A 20929-nucleotide genomic window follows, 5' to 3' on the forward strand; every position below is an offset into this window, starting at 1 on the left:
AGCCTCCCCCCACCTGCCCCCTGCCCATCCCCCCAGAGCCTCCCCCCACCTGCCCCCTGCCCATCCCCCCAGAGCCTCCCTCACCTGTCCCCTGCCCATCCCCCCCAGAGCCTCCCCCAACCTGCCCATCCCCCCAGAGCCTCCCTCACCTGCCCCCTACTCATCCCCCCAGAGCCTCCCTCTACCTGCCCATCCCCCCAGAGCCTCCCTCTACCTGCCCCCTACTCATCCCCCCAGAGCCTTCCCCCACCTGCCCCCTGCCTATCCCCCCAGAGCCTCCCCATCTCCCCAGAGCCTCCCTCCACCTGCCCCCTGCTCATCTTTCCTAGAACCTCCCCCCATCTGTCCATCCCCCCAGAGCCTCCCTCACCTGCCCCCTGCCCATCCCTCCACAGCTCCCCCACCTGCCCCTTGCCCATCCCCCAGAGCCGCTCCCACCTGCCCCCTGCCCATCCCCCCAGAGCCTCCCTCCACCTGCCCCCTGCCCATCCCCCCAGAGCCTCCCTCACCTGTCCCCTGCCCATCCCCCAGAGCCGCCCCCCACCTGCCCCCTGCCCATCCCCCCAGAGCCGCCCCCCACCTGCCCCCTGCCCATCCCCCAGAGCCGCCCCCCACCTGCCCCCTGCCCATCCCCCCAGAGCCTCCCTCCACCTGCCCCCGCCCATCCCCCCAGAGCCGCCCCCCACCTGCCCATCCCCCCAGAGCCGCCCCCCACCTGCCCCCTGCCCATCCCCCCAGAGCCTCCCTCCACCTGCCCCCGCCCATCCCCCCAGAGCTGCCCCCGCCCATCCCCCCATTCGACCTTCCAGCCCCACTTCTCCCCGCAGCTCCAGTTGTCCCAGCCGCAGGCTCATGTGATCCCCACATCATATGATCCAAGGTTAATCCCACCCCCCGCCTCCGAGCTGGTCCCTCCTCATTGGCCTTCCGGGGCGCTTCCTCCAATCCCCATTGGCCACTCCTAACGCCCGTTGCCCTCTGGGCCCCGCCCTCTCACCCCCCAAGAGTCCGCGGGGCGGGTCTAGAACCCTGAGACCAGCTGGAGCCGGGTAGTTGGCAGCTCCCCCACGTGGGTCGGGGGCGCCTGGACAGAGCGACGGACAGAGCCCGGTGCTGGGGGGGGGGGCGCCGGGGAGGGGGTTGGGGGGCGGGAATCCTTGACCCTAAACCTCTTCCTGTGTTGGGGAGCGACCCCCATCTGCTTTAGCTCCCCGGCATTTGGGGGGCTGGGTGTGGGGGGCAGAGGAGGGTGTGGGGGGATCCACTGTCTCCCAGATCTGCCCCCCCGGCTGGGATCTACCCCCCACACCTCAGATTCACCCCCCATTTCCCAGGGGGCGGGGAGAGAAAACTTTTCTCCCCTTCTGATCTCCGAGGTGGAAACTTCCGTGTTTCGGGGCGGGGTTGCCACGTGGAGGGGTTCCCGAATTTATAAAGTCGGGGTGTCCCGTCCCCGCTTGTCCAGTCCGGCGGGGGGGAGTTCAACTGTAACCCTTCCCCCGCATTGGGAATCAAAAGGGGAAGTGTGGGAGGGCAGGGAGCAGGAGGGAGCGGCTAGGCCCCCCGTTACGTTCCCACTCAGAAATCCAGTTGGGACCCCCCCACACACACACCCTGGACCCCCCAACCCCAGACCTCTGGAAATCAGGAATTCTGCCCCCTATTGAGCTCCCTCAAAGAGGTCTGGTGAGTGACTTTGATTCTCACGAACCCCCCCATCCAGTTAACTGAACCTGACCCCCCCACCTCGCTGCCCCTCATTTTTTAAAATCGCTGATTTTTTTTTAAACTTTGGCCCTCCCAAAATAACCCAATTTGGGGGTGTGTGAAAACTTTTAAAAAACGTTTTCCCCTAGATACCCTGCATTCCCCAGGATCCCCCCCGTCACACTTCCACACCCCCCCCACCCCAGGACTCCCCTCACACCCCCGGGTGCCCCACCTCTGGCTTTGGCCCCTTCTGGGGGCAGTGGGGGGGTGTTTAAGAGCCTGGGAAACAGAGGGGTCCCCCGTTGGTCAGAGCTAGAGCGGTGGTGCCTGGATCCCCTGATTGGGGTGCAAGAGGGCAGGCTGCCTTTGGAAGACGGGGGAAGGGGGCTCCAGGGGAGGGGAGCAGGGCATGGAGGAGATTTTCGGGGAGGAAGGGGAGTCGGCCTCCCCTGCGCTCTGCGAAGAGCTGGTTTCGGGGCTGGCCGCGGGGCTGTATGGAGAGCTGGAGCGGCTAGTGGGGGCCTACGGGCGGGGGGCAGTGGCCGGGCTGCTGCCCCAGCTGGTCTCAGTGCTGGAGGCTCTGGAGCGAGCCGGTGGGCAGATCCGGGAGCGGGATGAGGCGCTGGAGCTGCTGCGGGAGGACCAGCTCGGGCTCCTGGGCCAGTACGAGCGGGAGCGGGCCGGGCGCAAGAGAGCCGAGGAGGTGAGGTGCCCCCTGAGCCGGACCCGCAGCCCCCCACCCCATCCCCTGCCCAGCGTCCCCCAATCCCGACCCGCAGCCCCCTGATCCCAACCCGCAGCCCCCCACCCCATCCACCACATGGCGCCCCTCAATCTTGACCCACAGCATGGTGCCCCCTGATCTGGACCCACAGCCTCCCACCCCGTCTCCTGACCAGCACCCCTCAATCCTGACCCGCAGCCCCCCTGTGTGGTGCTCCCCAGTCCCAACCCACAACCCCCCACCCCATCCCCCGCATGGTGCCCCTCGATCCAGACCTGCAGCCCCTCCACCCCATCCCCCACATAGCTCCTCAATCCCGGCCCGCAGCCCCCCCCCGCACGGCACCCCTGGATCCCGGCCCGCAGCCCCCCCCGCATGGCACCCCTGGATCCCAACCCACAGACCCCCCCGCACGGCACCCCTGGATCCCGACCCGCAGCCCCCTCCTGTACAGCGCCCTTGGATCTTGACCCGCAGCCCGCCCCTGCACGGCGCCCCTGGTTCCCGACCCGCAGCCCTCTGTGCTGGGGATGCAGTCTGGCGCCCGGACTCTTGGGTTCGCTGCCAGTGGCCTGTTCTCTGCAGCGCTACATGGAGCTGGAGGACGCGGTGGAGCAGGAGCGCAAGGGTCACAGGGCCGCGCTGAGCCGGCTGGACGGGCAGAGCCGGCGGCTGGAGGACAAGGCCCGGAGCTACGCGGACCAGTGTGAGGGCCGGAGAGCGGGCCGGAGGCGCTGGGGGGTCGCAGGGCTGGAGCGGGGGTCAGGGAAGAAACAGAGGGTGGTGAGGGAGCCCGGGGGGGGACAGTGCCAGGGCTGGGGGGCATCCAAGGGGCTGTGGGGTCAACAGGAGGGGGACTCTGGGGGGAGGCTCCCCCCACTGGTGTCTCAGCATAGTTAGGGCCCTACCAAATTCACGGTCCATTTTGGTCAATTTCACAGTCATAGGATTTTTAAAATCATAAATTTTGTGGGTGAAAGCAGACAAAAGACCAGATTTCACGCAGGGGGACCAGATTTCACAGTCTGTGATGCATGTGTCGTGGGTGTGAACTTGGGAGGGCTCTAAGCATCAACCTAGAAACCCTACAGTAACAAAGCGGGGATCCCCGGAGACCCTACAATAACAAAGCAGCCTCGGTAACTGAGACCAGATGAGATCAAACAGCAGCAGCTTGGGCCCTGGCGTCTCCCCGACGGGTTTTTCCGGCTCCCCAAGACCGGGGTGGTGGGTGGGTGTGGGCTGTGTCAGAAAAGGGGGGGTTCCTGTGCCAAGAGGCACAGGGTGAGGCCCTGCCCCCTCACTGGCCCCACCCCCTTACTCTGAGAGGGTTGGTGGCAGCATGGGGGCTGGCTGGGGCAGGGGACAGCAATGGGGGCTGGCTCCCTGCAGACTCAGGATGGGGGGGTCACTCGCTTCTCTCCCCCCCCACCCCCGGCAGTGGCCAGCTTGGAGGAACAGAAAATTGCCTTGCTCAAGGAGCTGTCAGCCCTGGCCCAGACCCACGGCAAGGTGAGACCCCCCGGCCCCCACGGCCACCCCCTGCTGGCCCCATCCCCACAGCTGCCCCCTGCTGGTCCCGGGATCCCATGACTCCTACTGGCCCCACGCCCCATGGCCCACCCTTGGCTGCTCCCCCCCAGCTGCCCCATGCTAGCCCTGCCCCCCATGGATCCCCACACCTGCCCCTGCTGGCCCTCCCAGCCGCCCCCGTCACTGCCCCTCCTGGTGCCCCCTTGTGGCTGGATGTCGCCCCGCAGGACTGGGTCACGTTAGGGGTGGGGTCGGGGGGAGGGCGAGCGTGTTGTCCATGAGGGGCACTAGCCCCCACCCCCTTGTCATTGGCAGATGGTTCAGAGCTACAAGGAGCTGAAGGCCCTGACGATGCCACCCCCTGCCCCTGTGGCCCCCCAGCCCAGCAGGTATTAGTCACAGGGGGTGGCAAAGGGGCTGGGGGGGCACTGTGCTGTGAGGAGGGGGGGCTCAGCAGGGGGGCGCTGGGTTGCGGAGAGCCGGGAGGGGTCTGGGGGGGAGTGCTGTGCCGGGGAGAGAGGGGGACGGTGTGTGATAGGGAGGGGGCTCTGGAGGGGGGGACTGGGAAGCTGGGAAGGCTTGGTCGGGGTGCCAGGGTGTGTTGGGAGCTCAGGGGGTGGGCACCAGGGAGGGAGGGCAGCTCGACCCACAGGGAGGGGGCTCGGGCAGGGAGTGGGGGGGTACCGTGGCGAATGTCTGACCTTTGACTTCTCCCCCCAGTGCTGCGTCCGACCCCCACTGGCCTCCCCTGTTTCTCCCCAGCACCTCGGACCCTGGCTGCCCCGGACCCCACAAGGTGGGTCCCCCGCATTTGTGCAGTGAGTTGCTGAGGGCGAGATGGGCTGCTGGGCTGACCCCTCTACCCCCTGAGGGGGTATCTATGGGGCAGTGGGGAGCTCGGAGGAGTTCAGAGAAGGGAGCTATGGGGGAGATTCTCCTGGGGGGATACATTTGCGGGGGGGGGAGGAGGGTTGCCCTGGATTAGGGGGTTCCCCTGGGGAGTACCTTGGCAGAAGGGGGTTGCTGTAGTGGGTAGGGGCTCCTTCATTGTTCATGGGGGGCTGGTGGCTTGACACCTTTCACCAGGGTGACCTGGCTCCAGGCCTTCTCCCAGAGCAAGGGGAGGGGGCACCCCAATATCCAGTGAGGGGAGTCCCTTCTCCCTGACTCGGCCTGCTCCTCACCCCGTCTGTGTCTGTTTTGGGGGGTATAGGGCGCTGCGGAGGTTCCAGGCCCAGCCCCGGTGGAGGGGACCCCTGACCCCCTGCAGGACGGGGCAGGCCCCACCGGGAACAGCCACCCGCTGGCTCAGGAGCTGCCCCTGCCCACCAGAGACGGTACGGAGAGTGTGTATGTGGGGCCCAGGGCCTCTCCCCTCTAGGGGGCGCTGGCTCCCATCCAGCTGCAGGGCAGGGACTGGCTGGCTCAGGGGGGTAGGGAATGGGGCCTTTCCGGGGGCAGCGGGGTGCGGGGGGGGGGGCTGGCTGTCTCGGGGGTGTGGGGGTAGCTGGCAGATTGGGGAGCCAGCAGTTTTGACTTGTCTGTTTCTAGGCTTCCCGCAGAGGTGCCAGGACTTGGCCGAGATCTTGAGCTCCACCCCGGAGTTGGACCGCACTCCAGATCTGCCAGCCAGGTAAGAGGGCCAATGTGCCCTGTGGCAGGCCCGGAAACATCCCCCCCACAGCCCCTGTTTCTCTTCATGAGCCCGGCACCGGGGGAGCCCCCAGTTCCCAGAACATCCTGTATGCCCACAATGGTACTCCCATTCCGGGCACGACCCCTTTCCAGTGCCAGTCTCCGCTCCATGGCTCCGATCCGGTGTGTGCCTGTCCCTCTCCTGTCCCCCCAGCACGGGAGGCAGCCAGATCGGGCTCGTGGGGCTGCAGTGAAGCAGGGGAAAGATCCAGCCTGGGGCGGGTCTGGGGAGTTTGGGAGTTGGGATCTGGCATGAGCAGTGTCCGATTCCCGGCTTCGCGTGGCCGGCTCTTACAGCCCGTGGCCAGCCCCCCAGCCCCAGCGCAGACGTACCTCCCAGCCGGGCAGGTAAACTGAGGCACAGGCTGGGGGAAATATCCTCCCCTTGCCATGTTCTGGTTCTAATCCATCCGGCCCCCAGCGCACTGTCTCCACTGCGGGGGAGGATCTGGGGGGTGTGTGTCCCGGCTCTGACTGGGGGTGTCTCTGCCCCGCAGCCCCCCAACCCTCCAACGCAACATGGAGTCGCTGTTCGCTGAGGTGTCAGGCCTGAGCCTCGAGCTGCTGGGGGACGTGGACGAGGGGGCCGATCTGCAGGGTAAGCTCAACGCCCCCCCCAGCCTGGGCCGACCCTGGGCCTGGTGCCCACCCTTCCCCGACCCCTTTCCCTCCCCATCCCTGCACCAGTGTCTCTCTCTCACCTGCTTCCTGCCCAGCTGGGCATCAGGTCCTGCCCTGCCCAGCCTTTGGGCACTGTCCCCAACTCCCAGGCTGGGATATGGCCCCCACATGCCCGCAGCACCAGGCCACGGGTCTCACTCCCAGGATCCAGCCCTGGTGCCCCCATGTGGCAGAGCAAAGGGAGGCGTTGGGCCCTAGGGACTGGGGGGTTTGGGGTGGTCAAACCTGCCCCCCCACATTGACTCCCCCTGTCTGCAGGTGACGCCGTGCAGACCCTGATGATGGAGAACGCCGAGCTCCGGGATACCAGGTAAGAGTCCCCTGAACCACCACACCCCAGCCCTGTTAGAGCCTCCGCACCTCCCCAGCTCTTACTGTGTGGGGGACCCCGAGGAAAGCCCCATCCCTGGGGATCTGAGTGGAGACCCAACAAACTTGATTCACAGTTGTGGGGAAAGGCCCTGGGGCCAGATGGGAGCTGGTGCCCCCTAGAAGGGAAAGGCCCCGAGCCCCATTCCCCACCCCCCTGAGCCAGCCAGTCCCCGCCCTGGGGCCGGATGGGAGCTGGCGCCCCCTAGAGAGGAAGGGGTGCGGACGTCCCGGGCGGCGCTCACTGTCGCCCCCTGCAGGCTGGTGCTGGACACTGCGCGCCGACACCTCATTGCCCGGGTGGAGGAGCTGACGGGCGAGCGGGAGTCGCTGCGGGGGGAGTGGGACAGGGCTGCCGAGGCCCTGAGCCGCTGCCAGGGGCGTCTGCGTGAGACCGAGCAGGATCTGATCGGGTGAGACTGGGGTGGGGGCGGGGCCGGGGGACACAGACCCCGTGTGGTGCCCCCGGCTGGCTCTCTTCCTGCCGTGCCAAGCAGGTGACCCCTCCCGGCTCCGTGGCACGCGGAGACACACCCAGCTAAGCCACTCACGAGCCACACGCAGGCTGAACACCCTCCCCCCCCCCCCACTCAACGTCTTTGGCCCCCCCAGTGTTCTCGTTGCCTTCAGGGTGGGTGGGGCAGGAGAGAGGCCCTGGGCTGATGTCACGGACCCCAATTTATACCCCCAGGCCAGGGGGAGTCGATTGTTTTGTGGTCAAGGTGCCAAATTTCTTGGTCCAAATCCAAATTCCGGAGAAAATAATAAAACAATCGCAATTATCATTATCGTGGGCGGGGTGGGAACCCCCAGTTGGGGAGGCTAGTCCCCAGCCCCACCCCTTTTGCCTGAGGCCCCGCCCCGACACTGTCCCTTCTGGCCCCCCTCACCCGCCAGCGTCCTGAGCGCCCCCAGGCAGAACTAACCCCGAGCACTGGCCCGCTCACCCCACCTGCCCTGAGCCCCAGGCCGCTGGCCTCCCCGGTCCAACCTGAACCGCCCGCCAGCCGGGCTCTGAGCTCCAGGCTACAGCCCGAGCCTTCGGGGGACAGGGGAAGCGAGGGCGGGGCCTTGGGGCGGAGTGGGCGGGGCCTTGGGGCGGAGTGGGCGGGGCCACAGCCTGGGTTCGGGGAGGCGTGGCTTCCTCTGGCCTATTATACCCGCTCCCCAGGGTCATTATAAAAAGTAAAGCAAAAGATTTTGGGGTCGGCTCCAAGGCGTCTGGGGGTCCGGATTGGTCCTGCAGCCTCTCGACTGCCCCTGCCCCGATCCGTGGGCGCAGAGAGGTACCGGCGCAGACGGGGGTCGCGGGGTCGCTGGGCCCTGCTGAGATGCTGTGGGGCAGGCCTGTGGGGCGAGCGGATCGTGGGCCATCAGCACGTAGCAGGCTAGATCGGTCCTTTGTCGCCAGCGAGCCCGGTCTGGGCGTCTCCCAGACTCCCGTCGTATTTCAGTGACACACACGGCGAACTGCTGAATATGTGGGCACAGGGTGTCATTTTGGGGTACAGGGTGTCACAGGGCCCCCCCCAATGACACCGCCTTCCTCCATGTCCCTCTGTGTCCCAGAGCCCGCAGGCCTAGGACCCCCAGCCCAGCCTGGATTGGGGCCCCCTCTTGTCCGAGTCCCCCAACGTCCGGCTGCAGGGGGTACACACCAGGGTCTGACCCCTCCTGACCCAGGATGGGGAGGTCTGAGCCCCATTAAAGGGGTGATGGGTACAGGTGGGTTTTGAGGACCCAAGATCTCGTCCCATTGTCCAAAGCCAGTTTGGGGGCCCTAAAATAATCTTAACCCTCCCCCCAACCCAGGATTTGACAACATCGGCCCTGGGCTCCTCACCCCCCAGCTCTGCCGTTGCCCCTTAATCCTGACCTGCAGCCCCGGCTAGCCCATCCCTGGGCTCCCCACAGCTCTGCTGGTGCCCCTCACTCCCGACCCGCAGCGCCGGGCTCCCCACTCTCAGCTCTGTCCCCAAATTGTTCTTTCCCCTCGTTTTAGGATTCGGCAGGAGCTGGAGGAAATCAAGAAGCAAAACAGTGACGACGCTGAGGTACGAGATGGAGGGGAGTGGGGTCTAGTGGTTAGAGCAGGGAGGGCTGGGAGCCAGGATTCCTGGGTTCTCTCCCCAGCTCTGGGAGGAGAGTCGTGTCTAGCGGTTGGTGGGGGGGGGAGCTGGGAGCCAGGATGCCTGGGTTCTATCCATGGTTCTAGTGGGCATAGGATCCCCTTGCTACCCCAGGCATGGCGGCAACCCTCAGGGGGGGCAGCTATGGGGGAGAACAGTGAGCTCCCCTCTCACTTCTCCATTGCTTTGGCCTAGCAGCTGACCCACGGGCCGGGCGGGGGCAGGGGGGGAGACCGCCTGGAGACGGGGCTGGAGGGTTGTAAATCGGGGCGCCAGTGACTCCCACTGGCTAGGGAGAGACACAGAGTCATCGGCCGCCTGCTGGGCGCCTGGGAAGGCAGAAAGTGGGCAAAGGGGACCCTCCCCTGGGAGGCATGTGGGTCAGAGCAGGCCAGCAGAGGGGAGGCTGGGAGCCGGACGCCTGGGTTCTCTCCCCGGCTCTGGGAGGGGAGTGGGGCCTGGTGGTTAGAGCAGGGGGGAGCTGGGAGGCAGGACTCCTGGGTTCTCTCCCCGGCTCTGGGAGGGGGGTGGGGTCTAGCAGCGGGGTGGGCGGGGGGCTGGGGGTTATCAGTGACTCCTGTGGCAGGTGGAGGCCCCGGCCTCGCAGCGGAAGCGGTTCACGCGAGCAGAGATGGCGCGGGTGCTGACCGAGCGCAACCTTTACAAGGAGCGGCTGATGGAGCTGCAGGACGCCGTGAGGCGCACGGAGCTGCTCCAGTGGGAGACCCTGACAGACGGGCCCCTCTGCTGGGGTGGGGCGGGGGCTGGGGACCCAGGGACCCCTCGCCTGGCACCGGGACACGGCCCCTCTGCTGGGGTGGGGCGGGGGCTGGGGACCCGGGGACCCCTCGCCTGGCGCCGGGACGCGGCTCCTCTGCTCGGGTGGGGCTGGGGACCCGGGGACCCCACGCCCGGTGCCGGGATGCGGCCCCTCTGCTGGGGTGGGGCTGGGGACCCGGGGACCCCTCGCCCGGCGCCAGGACGCAGCCCCTCTGCTGGGGTGGGGCCGGGGACCCGGGGACCCCTCGCCTGGCACCGGGACACGGCCCCTCTGCTGGGGTGGGGCTGGGGACCCGGGGACCCCACGCCCAGCGCCAGGATGTGGCCCCTCTGCTGGGGTGGGGCGGGGGCTGGGGACCCGGGGACCCCTCGCCCGGCGCCGGAATGCAGCCCCTCTGGGATGGGGGGCAGGAGCTGGGTATTCGGGGATCCTTATTTAAACTCCTTTGTAAGCCGCTCATGTCAGGCTGGGGCGGTGGCCTGCCCAGCCCCTGGCACGGCCCTGCGGGCCCCTGACACACGACTTTGTTTCCTCCCTTCAGAGCATCTCGGGAGGTCCAGGCGGCTCAGATGAAGAAATCGTCCTTCTGGAAATTGTATGTCCATTACCCCCCCAGCCACTGCCGCCCCCCCCGTCCCCCCCAATTCCCCCCGCTGGGCGTGGGCCGCGTTCTTCGCGAAGTCTCTGAGCTGCTTGTTTTCTCTGCGTAGCTTCGACCGGCTCTTCAGCCCCAGCGACTCCCCTGAGCGGGTCCCGGTGTCGCCCCCGGTGTCTGAGCACAGGGGCAACGGGGGCAGGGCGCCCTCCACTGTGAGGTACCTGCCCCTCCCCGCCTCCCCCACAGAGTGAGTATGGACGGGCGGCCCCAAGCGCCGGACAGGGGAGGGGGTGGAGGACGGCACCCCCTAGCGCGAGGCGGGGGAGATGGGGCAGTGACGGGAGGAGGGCAGACGGAGGGCGATGCCCGCTAGTGTCTGTGTGTCTCTCTGTCCCCAGCACAGGGGAGCCCCCCAATCTCTCCCCCCAGCAGCAGAAGCGGGACCTTTACCGCCAGATCCGCTCCCACATCTGGAAGCAGCACGGCCGGGCCCCGGTTCACGGCTGGAGCCCCCCGGCCGTCCCCCAGGTAATTGCCCCCCAGAGTGCCGGGAGCTGGAGGGGTGGGGGTGGAGGTGGAGGAGGGGCAGTGATTGGGACACACTGTCCCTTTAAATCCCCAGGGATGGAACGGTCGGGACGAGGTTTGGGGGGGCGGAGGGGCCCCGCGGCTGAGCCCAGGCCTCTCTCATTGCAGGTTCGGGCGGAGCAGGCTGAGGGCCAGGACCTGCCCATGCTGGCGCAGCTGCGGCTGCTGGACCAGAAAGATCCCAGCACCAAGGTGAGGTGAGGGGCTCAGCAGGAGGCGCTGGGCTGCAAGGAGCGGGGCAGGGGCTCAGCTGGGGGCACTGGGGCTGCGGGGAGTGGGGCGGGGGGCTTGGCGGGGTGGGGGGCTGCAGGGAGCGGGGTGGGGGGCTGCAGGGAGTGGGGCGGGGGGCTTGGCGGGGTGGGGGGCTGCAGGGGCACTGGGGCTGCGGGGAGTGGGGCTGGGGGGCTTGGTGGGGTGCGTTGTGCTGTGGGGAGCGGGGTGGGGGGCTCAGTGGGGGGCGCTGGGCTGCAGGGAGCAGGGTGGGGGGCTGCAGGGGCACTGGGGCTGCGGGGAGTGGGGTGGGGGGCTTGGCAGGGTGGAGGGCTGCAGGGAGCGGGGTGGGGGGCTGCAGGGGCACTGGGGCTGCGGGGAGTGGGGCTGGGGGGCTTGGTGGGGTGCGTTGTGCTGTGGGGAGCGGGGTGGGGGGCTCAGTGGGGGGCGCTGGGCTGCAGGGAGCGGGGTGGGGGGCTGCAGGGGCACTGGGGCTGCGGGGAGTGGGGCGGGGGGCTTGGCGGGGTGGAGGGCTGCAGGGAGCGGGGTGGGGGGCTGCAGGGGCACTGGGGCTGCAGGGAGTGGGGCTGGGGGGCTTGGTGGGGTGCGTTGTGCTGTGGGGAGCGGGGTGGGGGGCTGCAGGGGCACTGGGGCTGTGGGGAGTGGGGCGGGGGGCTGCAGGGGCACTGGGGCTGCAGGGAGTGGGGCGGGGGGCTTGGTGGGGTGGGGGGCTGCAGGGGCACTGGGGCTGCGGGGAGTGGAGCTGGGGGGCTTGGTGGGGTGCGTTGTGCTGTGGGGAGCGGGGTGGGGGGCTCAGTGGGGGGCGCTGGGCTGCAGGGAGCGGGGTGGGGGGCTGCAGGGGCACTGGGGCTGCGGGGAGTGGGGCTGGGGGGCTTGGTGGGGTGCGTTGTGCTGTGGGGAGCGGGGTGGGGGGCTCAGTGGGGGGCGCTGGGCTGCAGGGAGCGGGGTGGGGGGCTGCAGGGGCACTGGGGCTGTGGGGAGTGGGGCGGGGGGCTTGGTGGGGTGAGGGGCTGCAGGGGCACTGGGGCTGTGGGGAGTGGGGCGGGGGGCTTGGTGGGGTGGGGGGCTGCAGGGGCACTGGGGCTGCAGGGAGTGGGGCGGGGGGCTTGGTGGGGTGGGGGGCTGCAGGGGCACTGGGGCTGTGGGGAGCGGGGCTGGGGGCTTGGTGGGGTGCGTTGTGCTGTGGGGAGCGGGGTGGGGGGCTCAGTGGGGGGCGCTGGGCTGCAGGGAGCGGGTGGGGGCTCAGCAGGGGACGCTGGGCTGCAGGGAGCGGGGTGGGGGGCTGCAGGGGCACTGGGGCTGCGGGGAGTGGGGCTGGGGGGCTTGGTGGGGTGCGTTGTGCTGTGGGGAGCGGGGTGGGGGCTCAGCAGGGGCGCTGGGCTGCAGGGAGCGGGTGGGGGGCTCAGCGGGGGACGCTGGGCTGCGGGGAGCGGGGCGGGGGCTCAGCGGGGGGCGCTGGGCTGCGGGGAGCGGGGCGGGGGCTCAGCGGGGGGCGCTGGGCTGCGGGGAGCGGGGCGGGGGCTCAGCGGGGGGCGCTGGGCTGCGGGGAGCGGGGCGGGGGCTCAGCGGGGGGCGCTGGGCTGCGGGGAGCGGGGCGGGGGCTCAGCGGGGGGCGCTGGGCTGCGGGGAGCGGGGCGGGGGCTCAGCGGGGGGCGCTGGGCTGCGGGGAGCGGGGCGGGGGCTCAGCGGGGGACGCTGGGGCTGCGGGGAGCGGGGCGGGGGCTCAGCGGGGGACGCTGGGGCTGCGGGGAGCGGGCGGGGGCTCAGCGGGGGACGCTGGGGCTGCGGGGAGCGGGCGGGGGCTCAGCGGGGGACGCTGGGGCTGCGGGGAGCGGGCGGGGGCTCAGCGGGGGGCGCTGGGCTGCGGGGAGCGGGGCGGGGGCTCAGCGGGGGGCGCTGGGCTGCGGGGAGCGGGTGGGGTCTCAGCGGGGGGCGCTGGGGCTGCGGGGAGCGGGTGGGGGCTCAGCGGGGGGCGCTGGGGCTGCGGGGAGCGGGTGGGGGCTCAGCGGGGGGCGCTGGGGCTGCGGGGAGCGGGTGGGGGCTCAGCGGGGGGCGCTGGGGCTGCGGGGAGCGGGTGGGGGCTCAGCGGGGGACGCTGGGGCTGCGGGGAGCGGGTGGGGGCTCAGCGGGGGACGCTGGGGCTGCGGGGAGCGGGGTGGGGGCTCAGCGGGGGGCGCTGGGCTGCGGGGAGCGGGGTGGGGGCTCAGCGGGGGGCGCTGGGCTGCGGGGAGCGGGGTGGGGGCTCAGCGGGGGGCGCTGGGCTGCGGGGAGCGGGTGGGGGCTCAGCGGGGGGCGCTGGGCTGCGGGGAGCGGGTGGGGGCTCAGCAGGGGACGCTCTCCCCTGGCGGTCAGGGCTGGTCCTGTTGCCCCAAGCTGGCACTAAGCTGGCAAAGGTCTACAGGTACTGAAACACCAGAGTAACCATCCCCTGCGCCCCACTCCAGAGGTGGCTGCATCTCAGTGCTGGGCTAGGGATCCCTGTATAACCAGCCCCTGCGCCCCACCCCAGAGGTGGCTGCATCTCAGTGCTGGGCGAGGGGTCCCTGTATAACCAGCCCCTGCGCCCCACCCCAGAGGGGCTGCATCTCAGTGTTTGGGGGGGCCAGCAGTGGGGCTGGGTCCGACATCTCATCCCCGCTCTCTCCCTCCCTCCCAGTTGTGGTGTGCCGTCGGGATGGGGGTGCCTAGGACAGACGGCGGGGACTCGGTTAGTGTCGGGCACGCAATCCCTCCCATCTCTGCAGTGGTCCCTTCCTTTGCTCCCTGATGCCAGGGATGGATCCGGGGACCCCTTCCCTCCCCCCCCCCATGTGGGAGAGACCCCATGTCTCCCTGGTTGCGGGGGTGGCATGTGGGGCACTTGCCCCCTCCACGGCAACCCTATTTGGTGACCCTTCCTGCCCCTTCGCTTTGGGATGGTCCCCCCCAAAGTAGAGGAGACTCCCCAAACCCCCACTGTTCTCTGAGTGTGGAGCACAGACAGGGGGGCCTATTTTGGGGCGTGCCCTGGCCCTCTTCTTCTCAATCTAGGGGGAGACCTTGCCCCTTGAGCTAATGCCGTACTTCAGGGCACCTCCCCTTTTTATCCCCAGGGGACTTTCAGTGGGGTTCAGTGGGTCTTGGGGAGCCTTTGTCAATCAGTGCTAAGCCCCGCCCCCCTGAGGGGAGGGGACAGTGTGGGGAGGTGTGGGGTCCCCCTCCCAATAGGTGCCCGGCTTTTGGATCCCTGAGCCAGCCTTGCAGAGTGCGAGCATCTGTGTGTCTCCCCCAGGGGGCACCCCAGCCTGCCCCACCGAGCCTGGTGTGGGTCTGCTCTGGGACACACTCGGCCAGTGAGGTCACAGTGATGGATGCTGCCCGCGCCAACCTCGTCCTGGCCCAGTTTGTGCTACCCAACACCCATGTGCTGTGTGCCGCCTGGCTGCCCGGTGAGTGTGGGGCATAGGGCTGGGGAGGGGTGGGGGGCAGCTGTATGGACCACAATGGGTGGAGGGAGCTGTATGGACTGGTGTGGATGGAGGGAGCTATATGGACCGGGATGGGGGCTGTATGGACTGGGGTGGATGGAGGGGGCTGTATAGTCCGAGGCGGAAGGCTGGAGGGGGCTGTATGGCCGGAGGGGGCTGTATGGCCTGGGATGGGAGCTATATGGACCAGGATGGGGGCTGTATGGACTGGGGTGGACGGAGGGGGCTGTATATTCCGGGACAGATGGCTGGAGGGGGCTGTATGGACCGGGATGGGGGCTGTATGGACTGGGGTGGCTGGAGGGGGCTGTATATTCCAGGACTGATGGCTGGAGGGGGCTGTATGGACCGGGATGGGGGCTGTATGGACTGGGGTGGCTGGAGGGGGCTGTATATTCCAGGACTGATGGCTGGAGGGGGCTGTATGGACCGGGATGGGAGCTATATGGACCAGGATGGGGGCTGTATGGACTGGGGTGGACGGAGGGGGCTGTATATTCCGGGACAGATGGCTGGAGGGGGCTGTATGGACCGGGATGGGGGCTGTATGGACTGGGGTGGCTGGAGGGGGCTGTATATTCCAGGACTGATGGCTGGAGGGGGCTGTACGGCCTGGAAGAAGGATGCTGTGCTGCGCAGGTTATACAGGCTGTATACGGCCCTAGCTTCCATGTCACAGACCTGGCTGTCCCTCCTAGGTCACCGGCCACCCAGTGCCGAGAGCATGGAGCTGGAACCCGAGATCCTGGAAGACCCCCTGGCCCCCGACCCCCCAGAGCTAGAGGAGGAGATGGGGACCCTGGACGCGGACAGTGATGGTATTGGCACCACGGACACTGTCTGGCTGGGCACCCAGGAGGGCAGGTACGGAGACACCCCTGTATACCCAGCCCCCGCGCCCCACCCCAGAGGGGCCGCATCTCAGCACCGAGTCCCTGTATAACCAGCCCCCGCGCCCCACCCCAGAGGTGGCTGCCTCTCAGCACCGGGTGCGGCATCCCTATATAACCATCTCCCCCTCCCGCCGCCCAGAGGGGCCGCATCCCAGCGTCAGGTCCCCGTGTACCCAGCCCCCGCGCCCCACCCCGGAGGAGCCACATCTCAGCGCCGAGTCCCTGTATAACCAGCCCCCACGCCCCACCCCCGGAGGAGCCACATCTCAGTGCCGAGTCCCTGTATAACCAGCCCCCTTGCCCCACCCCAGAGGTGGCCGCATCTCAGCGCTGTCCCAAGCTGTCATGCTCTTCCTCCAGCATTTCCATCTATTCAGCTGGTTCTGACTGGCGCCGGTGCCTGCGGACCGTGCAGCTGAAGGACGCCGTGCACAGCGTAATGTGAGTGTGGGGCTGGGCCCGGGGGGGACAACGGGGGCGTCGGCCAATGATTCTTGCATTGGCCGGGTCAGTGGCCGGGTCGGCAAGAGCCAATCCAGGCGTGGTGACATCCTGTCTTGGGCCAGCTGCCGTTGGGAGAGAGACCCGCTCCGGAGCTTTCCCAAATAGGGTGGCCCAGTTGCGTTGGCCGTATTCCTCGAGGTTTCATCCCATGACACAGTCTTGAATTCAAGATTCGTGTGAAATTCCTGGAGACTCCAGGACGATCCGGGAGCATTGGCCATCAAGAGATGTGGGTCCGACACGAGCAAATGCCTCCCCCAACCCAGCTCTCGGATGACTATTTCCTTCTATCGAGGTTGAGAAATGTCCAGCTTGATCACCGGTCGTGACCTGACTTGTCAGCATCGGGCGTCAAACTCGCCCGGGAAATGGCCTCAAAGAGGACCCTCATTAGTTCCCCAGCCGCGTTAGCCAGACTTGGCCTCTGGAATCCTGCCGGCGGCTTAAAAGTCGGGTGCGCCTGCGATTGCCCGCCACGTTTGTCTCCGTGCCCGTGGGGCCAGCCCTCGCGTCTGTCAGGGCCCAGTGCAGGGGGCTCCTGGCAGGCATCAGGAGCCCTCTGGCGACGGGTTCCTATGCGGCCCAGGTCCCTGTTGGGCCGGGGCGACCCGCCCCATGTCAGGCCGGCGGAGGTCCGTGGCCACTCATGACCGCTGTGAGCCAGGCTGTCGGGTGATTGCAGGTGCTGTACCCTCGGGCTGGGGGCCTTCACCAAACTTTGGGCCGCCCCAGGGCATGCTGGGGTGTGGCCCTTGGCGTGAGTGGCCTGGCCGCCCGCTCCGATTGGCACGCGCTCTCTCTCTCTTACAGCCACGCCCAGGGCCGTGCAGTGGCTGCACTGGGGAACGGGACCGTTGTCGTCTTCCACCGGGATGCCAGTAAGTACCAGACCCCCCATCCCCAGCTCCCCGCAGCCCCCTACCCCACTCACTCCTCTCCCTTGCCCCCTGCAGCTGGCTGCTGGGACCTTCAGCGCCCCCGGCTGCTGGACTTGGGGCGCCCCCACCAGTCCATCCGCTGCGCGCTGGCCGTGGGGGGCCAGGTCTGGGTTGGCTACCGCAACCGGGTCTACGTGGTGGAGCCGCGCAGCGCCAGGGCCCAGGTGAGGTGCAGGGGGGGGTGGAGCCAGGTTGAGGAGCCGGGGGTCGGGGGGTTCACTCAGAAGGGAGCGAGAGATCATGGAATCCAGAGGTGATCTCATGGGACCCACTTAGAAATAGTGGGAGATCCTGGGGATCTCCTGGGATCCACTCAGGTGGGGGTGCGGCACACCGGCAGGATCAACTCCTGTGGTGATAGTAGATCTATATGGAGATCTCATGGGACCCTTTCAGGGGGGCGGGGATCGACTTGGGTGATATCAGTACATCTCCTGGGATCCACTCAGATTGTGTTGGGGGGGGTCTATGGGATCTTGGGGGAATTGACACGTGATGGAAGTAGGTCTTATGGGATCCACTCATGGGGTTGGGGAGCCATGGGGTCCTGTGGGGTCAATTCAGGTGACACTGGTAGATCTCATGGCATCCACTCTGGTGGGGTGGGGTACTCGGGCAGGAGCATGTGGGATCGACTCTTGTGATATTAGTAAATATACATGCTGATCTCATGGGATCCACTCCGGTGAGATTAGGGTATCCACGGGGTTGCATGGGATCAACCCCGGTGGTATCAGTAGACCTGGTGAGATCCACTCAGGTGGGGTTCAGGGAACCATGGGATCCTGTGGGATCAACTCAGGTGAGGTTGGTGGATCTTGTAGGATCCCCTTGGATGAGCATGGGGGGGTCATCTCAGGTGATCTTGCAGGTCCACTCCTGCCATGGGGTTCCAATGGGATCTTGGGAGATCGATTGGCTCAACTAGGCTGGGGATGGATTCGGCATGCCCTCATGGGTCCGATTCAGGGGAGTGAGGGATCTGCCAGCCCTGCCTCCAGCCCTTCGCTCTGCTCCCCCCCACCCCCCAGTGGTACTTTGAGGTGACCGGGCACCCCGAGAGCCAGGTGAGGCACATGGTGTTGGCGGGCGATGGAGTCTGGGTCTCGGTGCGGCTGGACCCCACCCTGCGCCTCTTCCATGCAGCCACGGGCCAGCCCCTGCAGGAGATCGACCTGACACCCTTCGTCCACAGCATGTTCGGTGAGTGGCTCGGGGAAGTGGGGGGAATGGGGCGTGGGGCATTTCCCCTGTGGGGGGCGCCAGCTCCCATCCGGCCCCAGGGCAGGGACTGGCTGGCTCAGGGTGGGGTCTCATCACCCCCGACTCTCTCTCTAGGCCCGAACACTCTGGGTTTCTCCCTGCACGTCTCGGCCTTGGGCTGCTTCTCCCAGCGGCTGTGGATCGGCACAGCCAGCGGCACTGTCTTGACCGTGCCCTTCGCACCGGGTGAGTTGGGGTGCTTGGGGGAAGGGGGTCCCCTAGGCATGGCTCAGATCCCACGGCCAGCCCAGCCCTGCTGGTGTGAGGGGGGGAGAGGGGCGCGGGTGTGTGTGTTTCTCCGGGATCCCATGGGCAGTGGGGGGAGGAGGGGGCCAGTATCCTGCCCAACTGGGATGGGGGCGTGGGGGGAAGAGGGTCCTCAGTTAGCCTGCTGGGGGCAGGGTCTCTGCAGGCCACACCCCCAAAGCTCTGACCCTCCCCATCTCTCCTGCCCTCTTCAGAGTTCTCAGGGCACTCAGAGCCCCCCCCAGCCACGGGGTCCCAGCCAGGCCCCTCACCTGCCAGCACCCCCTACTGTGCGATGGAGAGCGCCCAGGCTTCCTACCACGGGCACCGTGATGCTGTCCGGTTCTTCGTCTGCATCCCAGGTACCTGCCAGGATGCCTGGGTTCTGTCCCCGGCTCTGGGAGGGGAGTGGGGTCTAGTTGTTAGAGCAGGGGGGCTAGGAACCAGGACTCCTGGGTTCTCTCCCTGGCTCTGGGAGGGGAGGGGGGGTCTAGTGGTTAAAGCAGGGGGGCTGGGAGCCTGGAGGCCGGGGTTCTCTCCCTGGCTCTGGGAGGGGAGTGGGGTTTAGTGGTTAAAGCAGCGGGGCTGGGAGCCTGGATGCCAGGGTTCTCTCTCTGGCTCTGGGAGGGGAGTGTGGTCTAGTGGAGATGGGGGGGCTGGGAGCCAGGATTCCTGGGTTCTCTCCTCACTCAGCTGCAGCCCTGGAGCGCTCCCTAGAGGTAGTTTCTGGGGTAACAGCTTGTCTTTCCTTCTCCCCCTCCCCCCCCCCCCCAAGGCTGCCTTAACCCTTCGCTGGCCAGGAGCAATAGCCAGGAGGAGCGGGCTGGGCAGAAGCAGCCCACAGCTTTGGTGCTGAGCGGAGGAGAGGGGTATATCAATCTCCGGATTGGTACGTGCCTCGTGGGGTGGTGGGAAACAGCGCTTCTGTGGGGGTCTCCAGATACCCAACCCCCGCCCCACCGCACCGCACCCCACCCCATCCCATCCCAGAGGGGCCACGCCCAGTGCCAGGCAAGGGGTCCCCATATACCCAGCCCCCACGCCCCAGCTCAGAGGTGGCCATGTCCCAGCACTGGGCGAGGTGTTCCCATATACCCAGCCCCCGCACACCATCCCAGCATCGGGCAAGGGGTCCCCGTATACCCACGCCCCACCCCAGAGGTGGCCACGCTCAGCGCTCGTTGTGGGGCGCCCCTGGGGCTGCTGTGACTCTTTTTCTCTCTCTCTCTCCCTTCACAGGGGATGACACGGACGATCAATTTGGGGACCTCTTGGTGGCCAACCCCCATCTGCGCCGCTCGGTGCGCAGCCACCTCATTGTGTGGCAGGTCCAGGCCTGAGGCTGGGGTGATGGTCACAGGCGCTGGGCCCGGCCTGCCCTGTGAGGGGCACTGTCTGCCCCCTGGGGAGCCACTGTGTCCACCCCATCACACTCAGATACCAGCTCTGGGCTTGGGGGGTAGATCTTCCAGCTCCTGATGGGGGGGATGTTTGTGTTGGGGGGGCTGAGTTAACCGCCTGCTGCCCAGGGTCAGGATGATGCTGTGACCCGAGTTGCTGGTGTTCAGTGGCTGCCGAGGGGGCTGGGGCGGGGGGATAATTGGCCTGTCTCCCTCCAGCCCCCCACCCCATCCATCTACTGGATCTTCCCCATGTCCCTTTGCAGCTGCTGCCCCCACCCCCGTTCCCTGCCAGTCTGAGCCCCCCACTGACACCTGCCCCACACCTCACCAGAACCCCTGGCCCTGCCCCCTTTCCCAACCCCCTCCCAAACTCCCCTTCCCACCTTGCCCTGCCCCTGCTAGACCAGCCCCTCCTCACCATGTCCCCCCCCGACTGTCCCCCACATGCCCCCCCCAACAAAGCCCCCCCATCACAGCTCTGTCTGTCCCACCTTCTGGCCCTCCCTCGCAGCAGGGGGACCCCACCTCCAAGCCTGGCTACTGTAGCTCCTCTGTGCCTTTTAAAGGGGGGCGGGGCCACTGTCACACTCAGGAGTATAGATGGCAGCTTCCATCAGGAATATTGTTTACAAGCTCCGCCCTCCCTTCCAGGACCCATACATGTCTCAGGGCCCCTCCCCCTGCTGCCACCTAATTTACATCCCTCCCCTCTGGCTGCACAGACTCCGCTCTTCCTGGCAGGCTTCACCCACATCTCAGAACCCCTCCCTCTTTTGTCCTTTTACATGCAAAGTGGGTGGGGTAGGGTGGAGTCCTTGGCCCTTGGGTTCTCTCCCTGACTCTGCTAGATCCTCCCCCTGCTCTGTGCCTCAATTTCCCTTCTGTGCACTGGGGCAGTGGATCCCCAGGCCCTTTCCTTGAGGCTTTAGGGCTTGGAGCCTGGCCCTGAAACCACCCAATGGAATCCATACTGACCTTAAGCCAGGGGGTTGGGGGTCTCCTTGTACCCGCCCCCCCGCACTGGAGACACAGGGGGGGCAGGCTAAAGGGGCTTTTTCCCTGCACTGAGTTACCCCTACCACAGCTCTTCACTGGGGTTATGCCAGCTGCCCCCTCCCCAGGGCTTCTCTGCCTCGTGGGGGGCACAGGCATGGGGTGCCCCATTGCTGCTATACG

At 67.6% G+C, this 20929-nt stretch overlaps 1 protein-coding gene and 1 pseudogene across 4 annotated transcripts in view; both read left to right on the forward strand.

Annotated features, from left to right (window-relative positions):
* The window catches only part of LOC311511978 (leukocyte immunoglobulin-like receptor subfamily A member 2), an 873498-nt pseudogene that overhangs the window by 659650 nt on the left and 192919 nt on the right, over positions 1-20929 (forward strand). The window lies entirely within an intron of this gene.
* Positions 1185-20196, forward strand: LOC311511717 (C-Jun-amino-terminal kinase-interacting protein 4-like). 3 transcript variants are annotated; one of them, XM_084612527.1, is made up of 27 exons: positions 1186-2413; positions 3020-3140; positions 3876-3946; positions 4283-4356; positions 4688-4763; positions 5181-5304; positions 5519-5600; positions 6160-6260; positions 6602-6653; positions 6973-7125; positions 8715-8766; positions 9428-9558; positions 10164-10217; positions 10333-10467; positions 10619-10748; positions 10917-11000; positions 13696-13746; positions 14311-14467; positions 15205-15370; positions 15760-15840; positions 16714-16781; positions 16857-17005; positions 17873-18044; positions 18180-18290; positions 18566-18712; positions 19126-19239; positions 19590-20196. In XM_084612527.1, the coding sequence occupies exons 1-27, from the start codon at positions 2120-2122 to the stop codon at positions 19688-19690; spliced, it is 3051 nt and encodes a 1016-aa protein (XP_084468653.1). In that variant the 5' UTR covers positions 1186-2119; the 3' UTR covers positions 19691-20196. The 3 variants fall into 3 exon arrangements, with proteins under 3 accessions (XP_084468655.1, XP_084468653.1, XP_084468654.1); XM_084612529.1 differs by lacking the exon at positions 18566-18712 and having other exon boundaries at positions 1185-2413; XM_084612528.1 differs by lacking the exon at positions 13696-13746.

Source organism: Lepidochelys olivacea (assembly GCF_965140295.1).
Source record: "Lepidochelys olivacea isolate rLepOli2 genome assembly, chromosome: 23".
Lineage (NCBI taxonomy): Eukaryota > Metazoa > Chordata > Testudines > Cheloniidae > Lepidochelys > Lepidochelys olivacea.

Bases quoted from the DNA above. Each gene is read 5' to 3' on its own strand.
- LOC311511717 (XM_084612527.1), top strand. From the start codon at position 2,120: ATGGAGGAGATTTTCGGGGAGGAAGGGGAGTCGGCCTCCCCTGCGCTC. The intron at 3,947-4,282 runs GTGAGACCCCCC...TGTCATTGGCAG, and splicing joins TGGCCCAGACCCACGGCAAG to ATGGTTCAGAGCTACAAGGA. The intron at 18,045-18,179 runs GTGAGTGGCTCG...CTCTCTCTCTAG, and splicing joins CTTCGTCCACAGCATGTTCG to GCCCGAACACTCTGGGTTTC.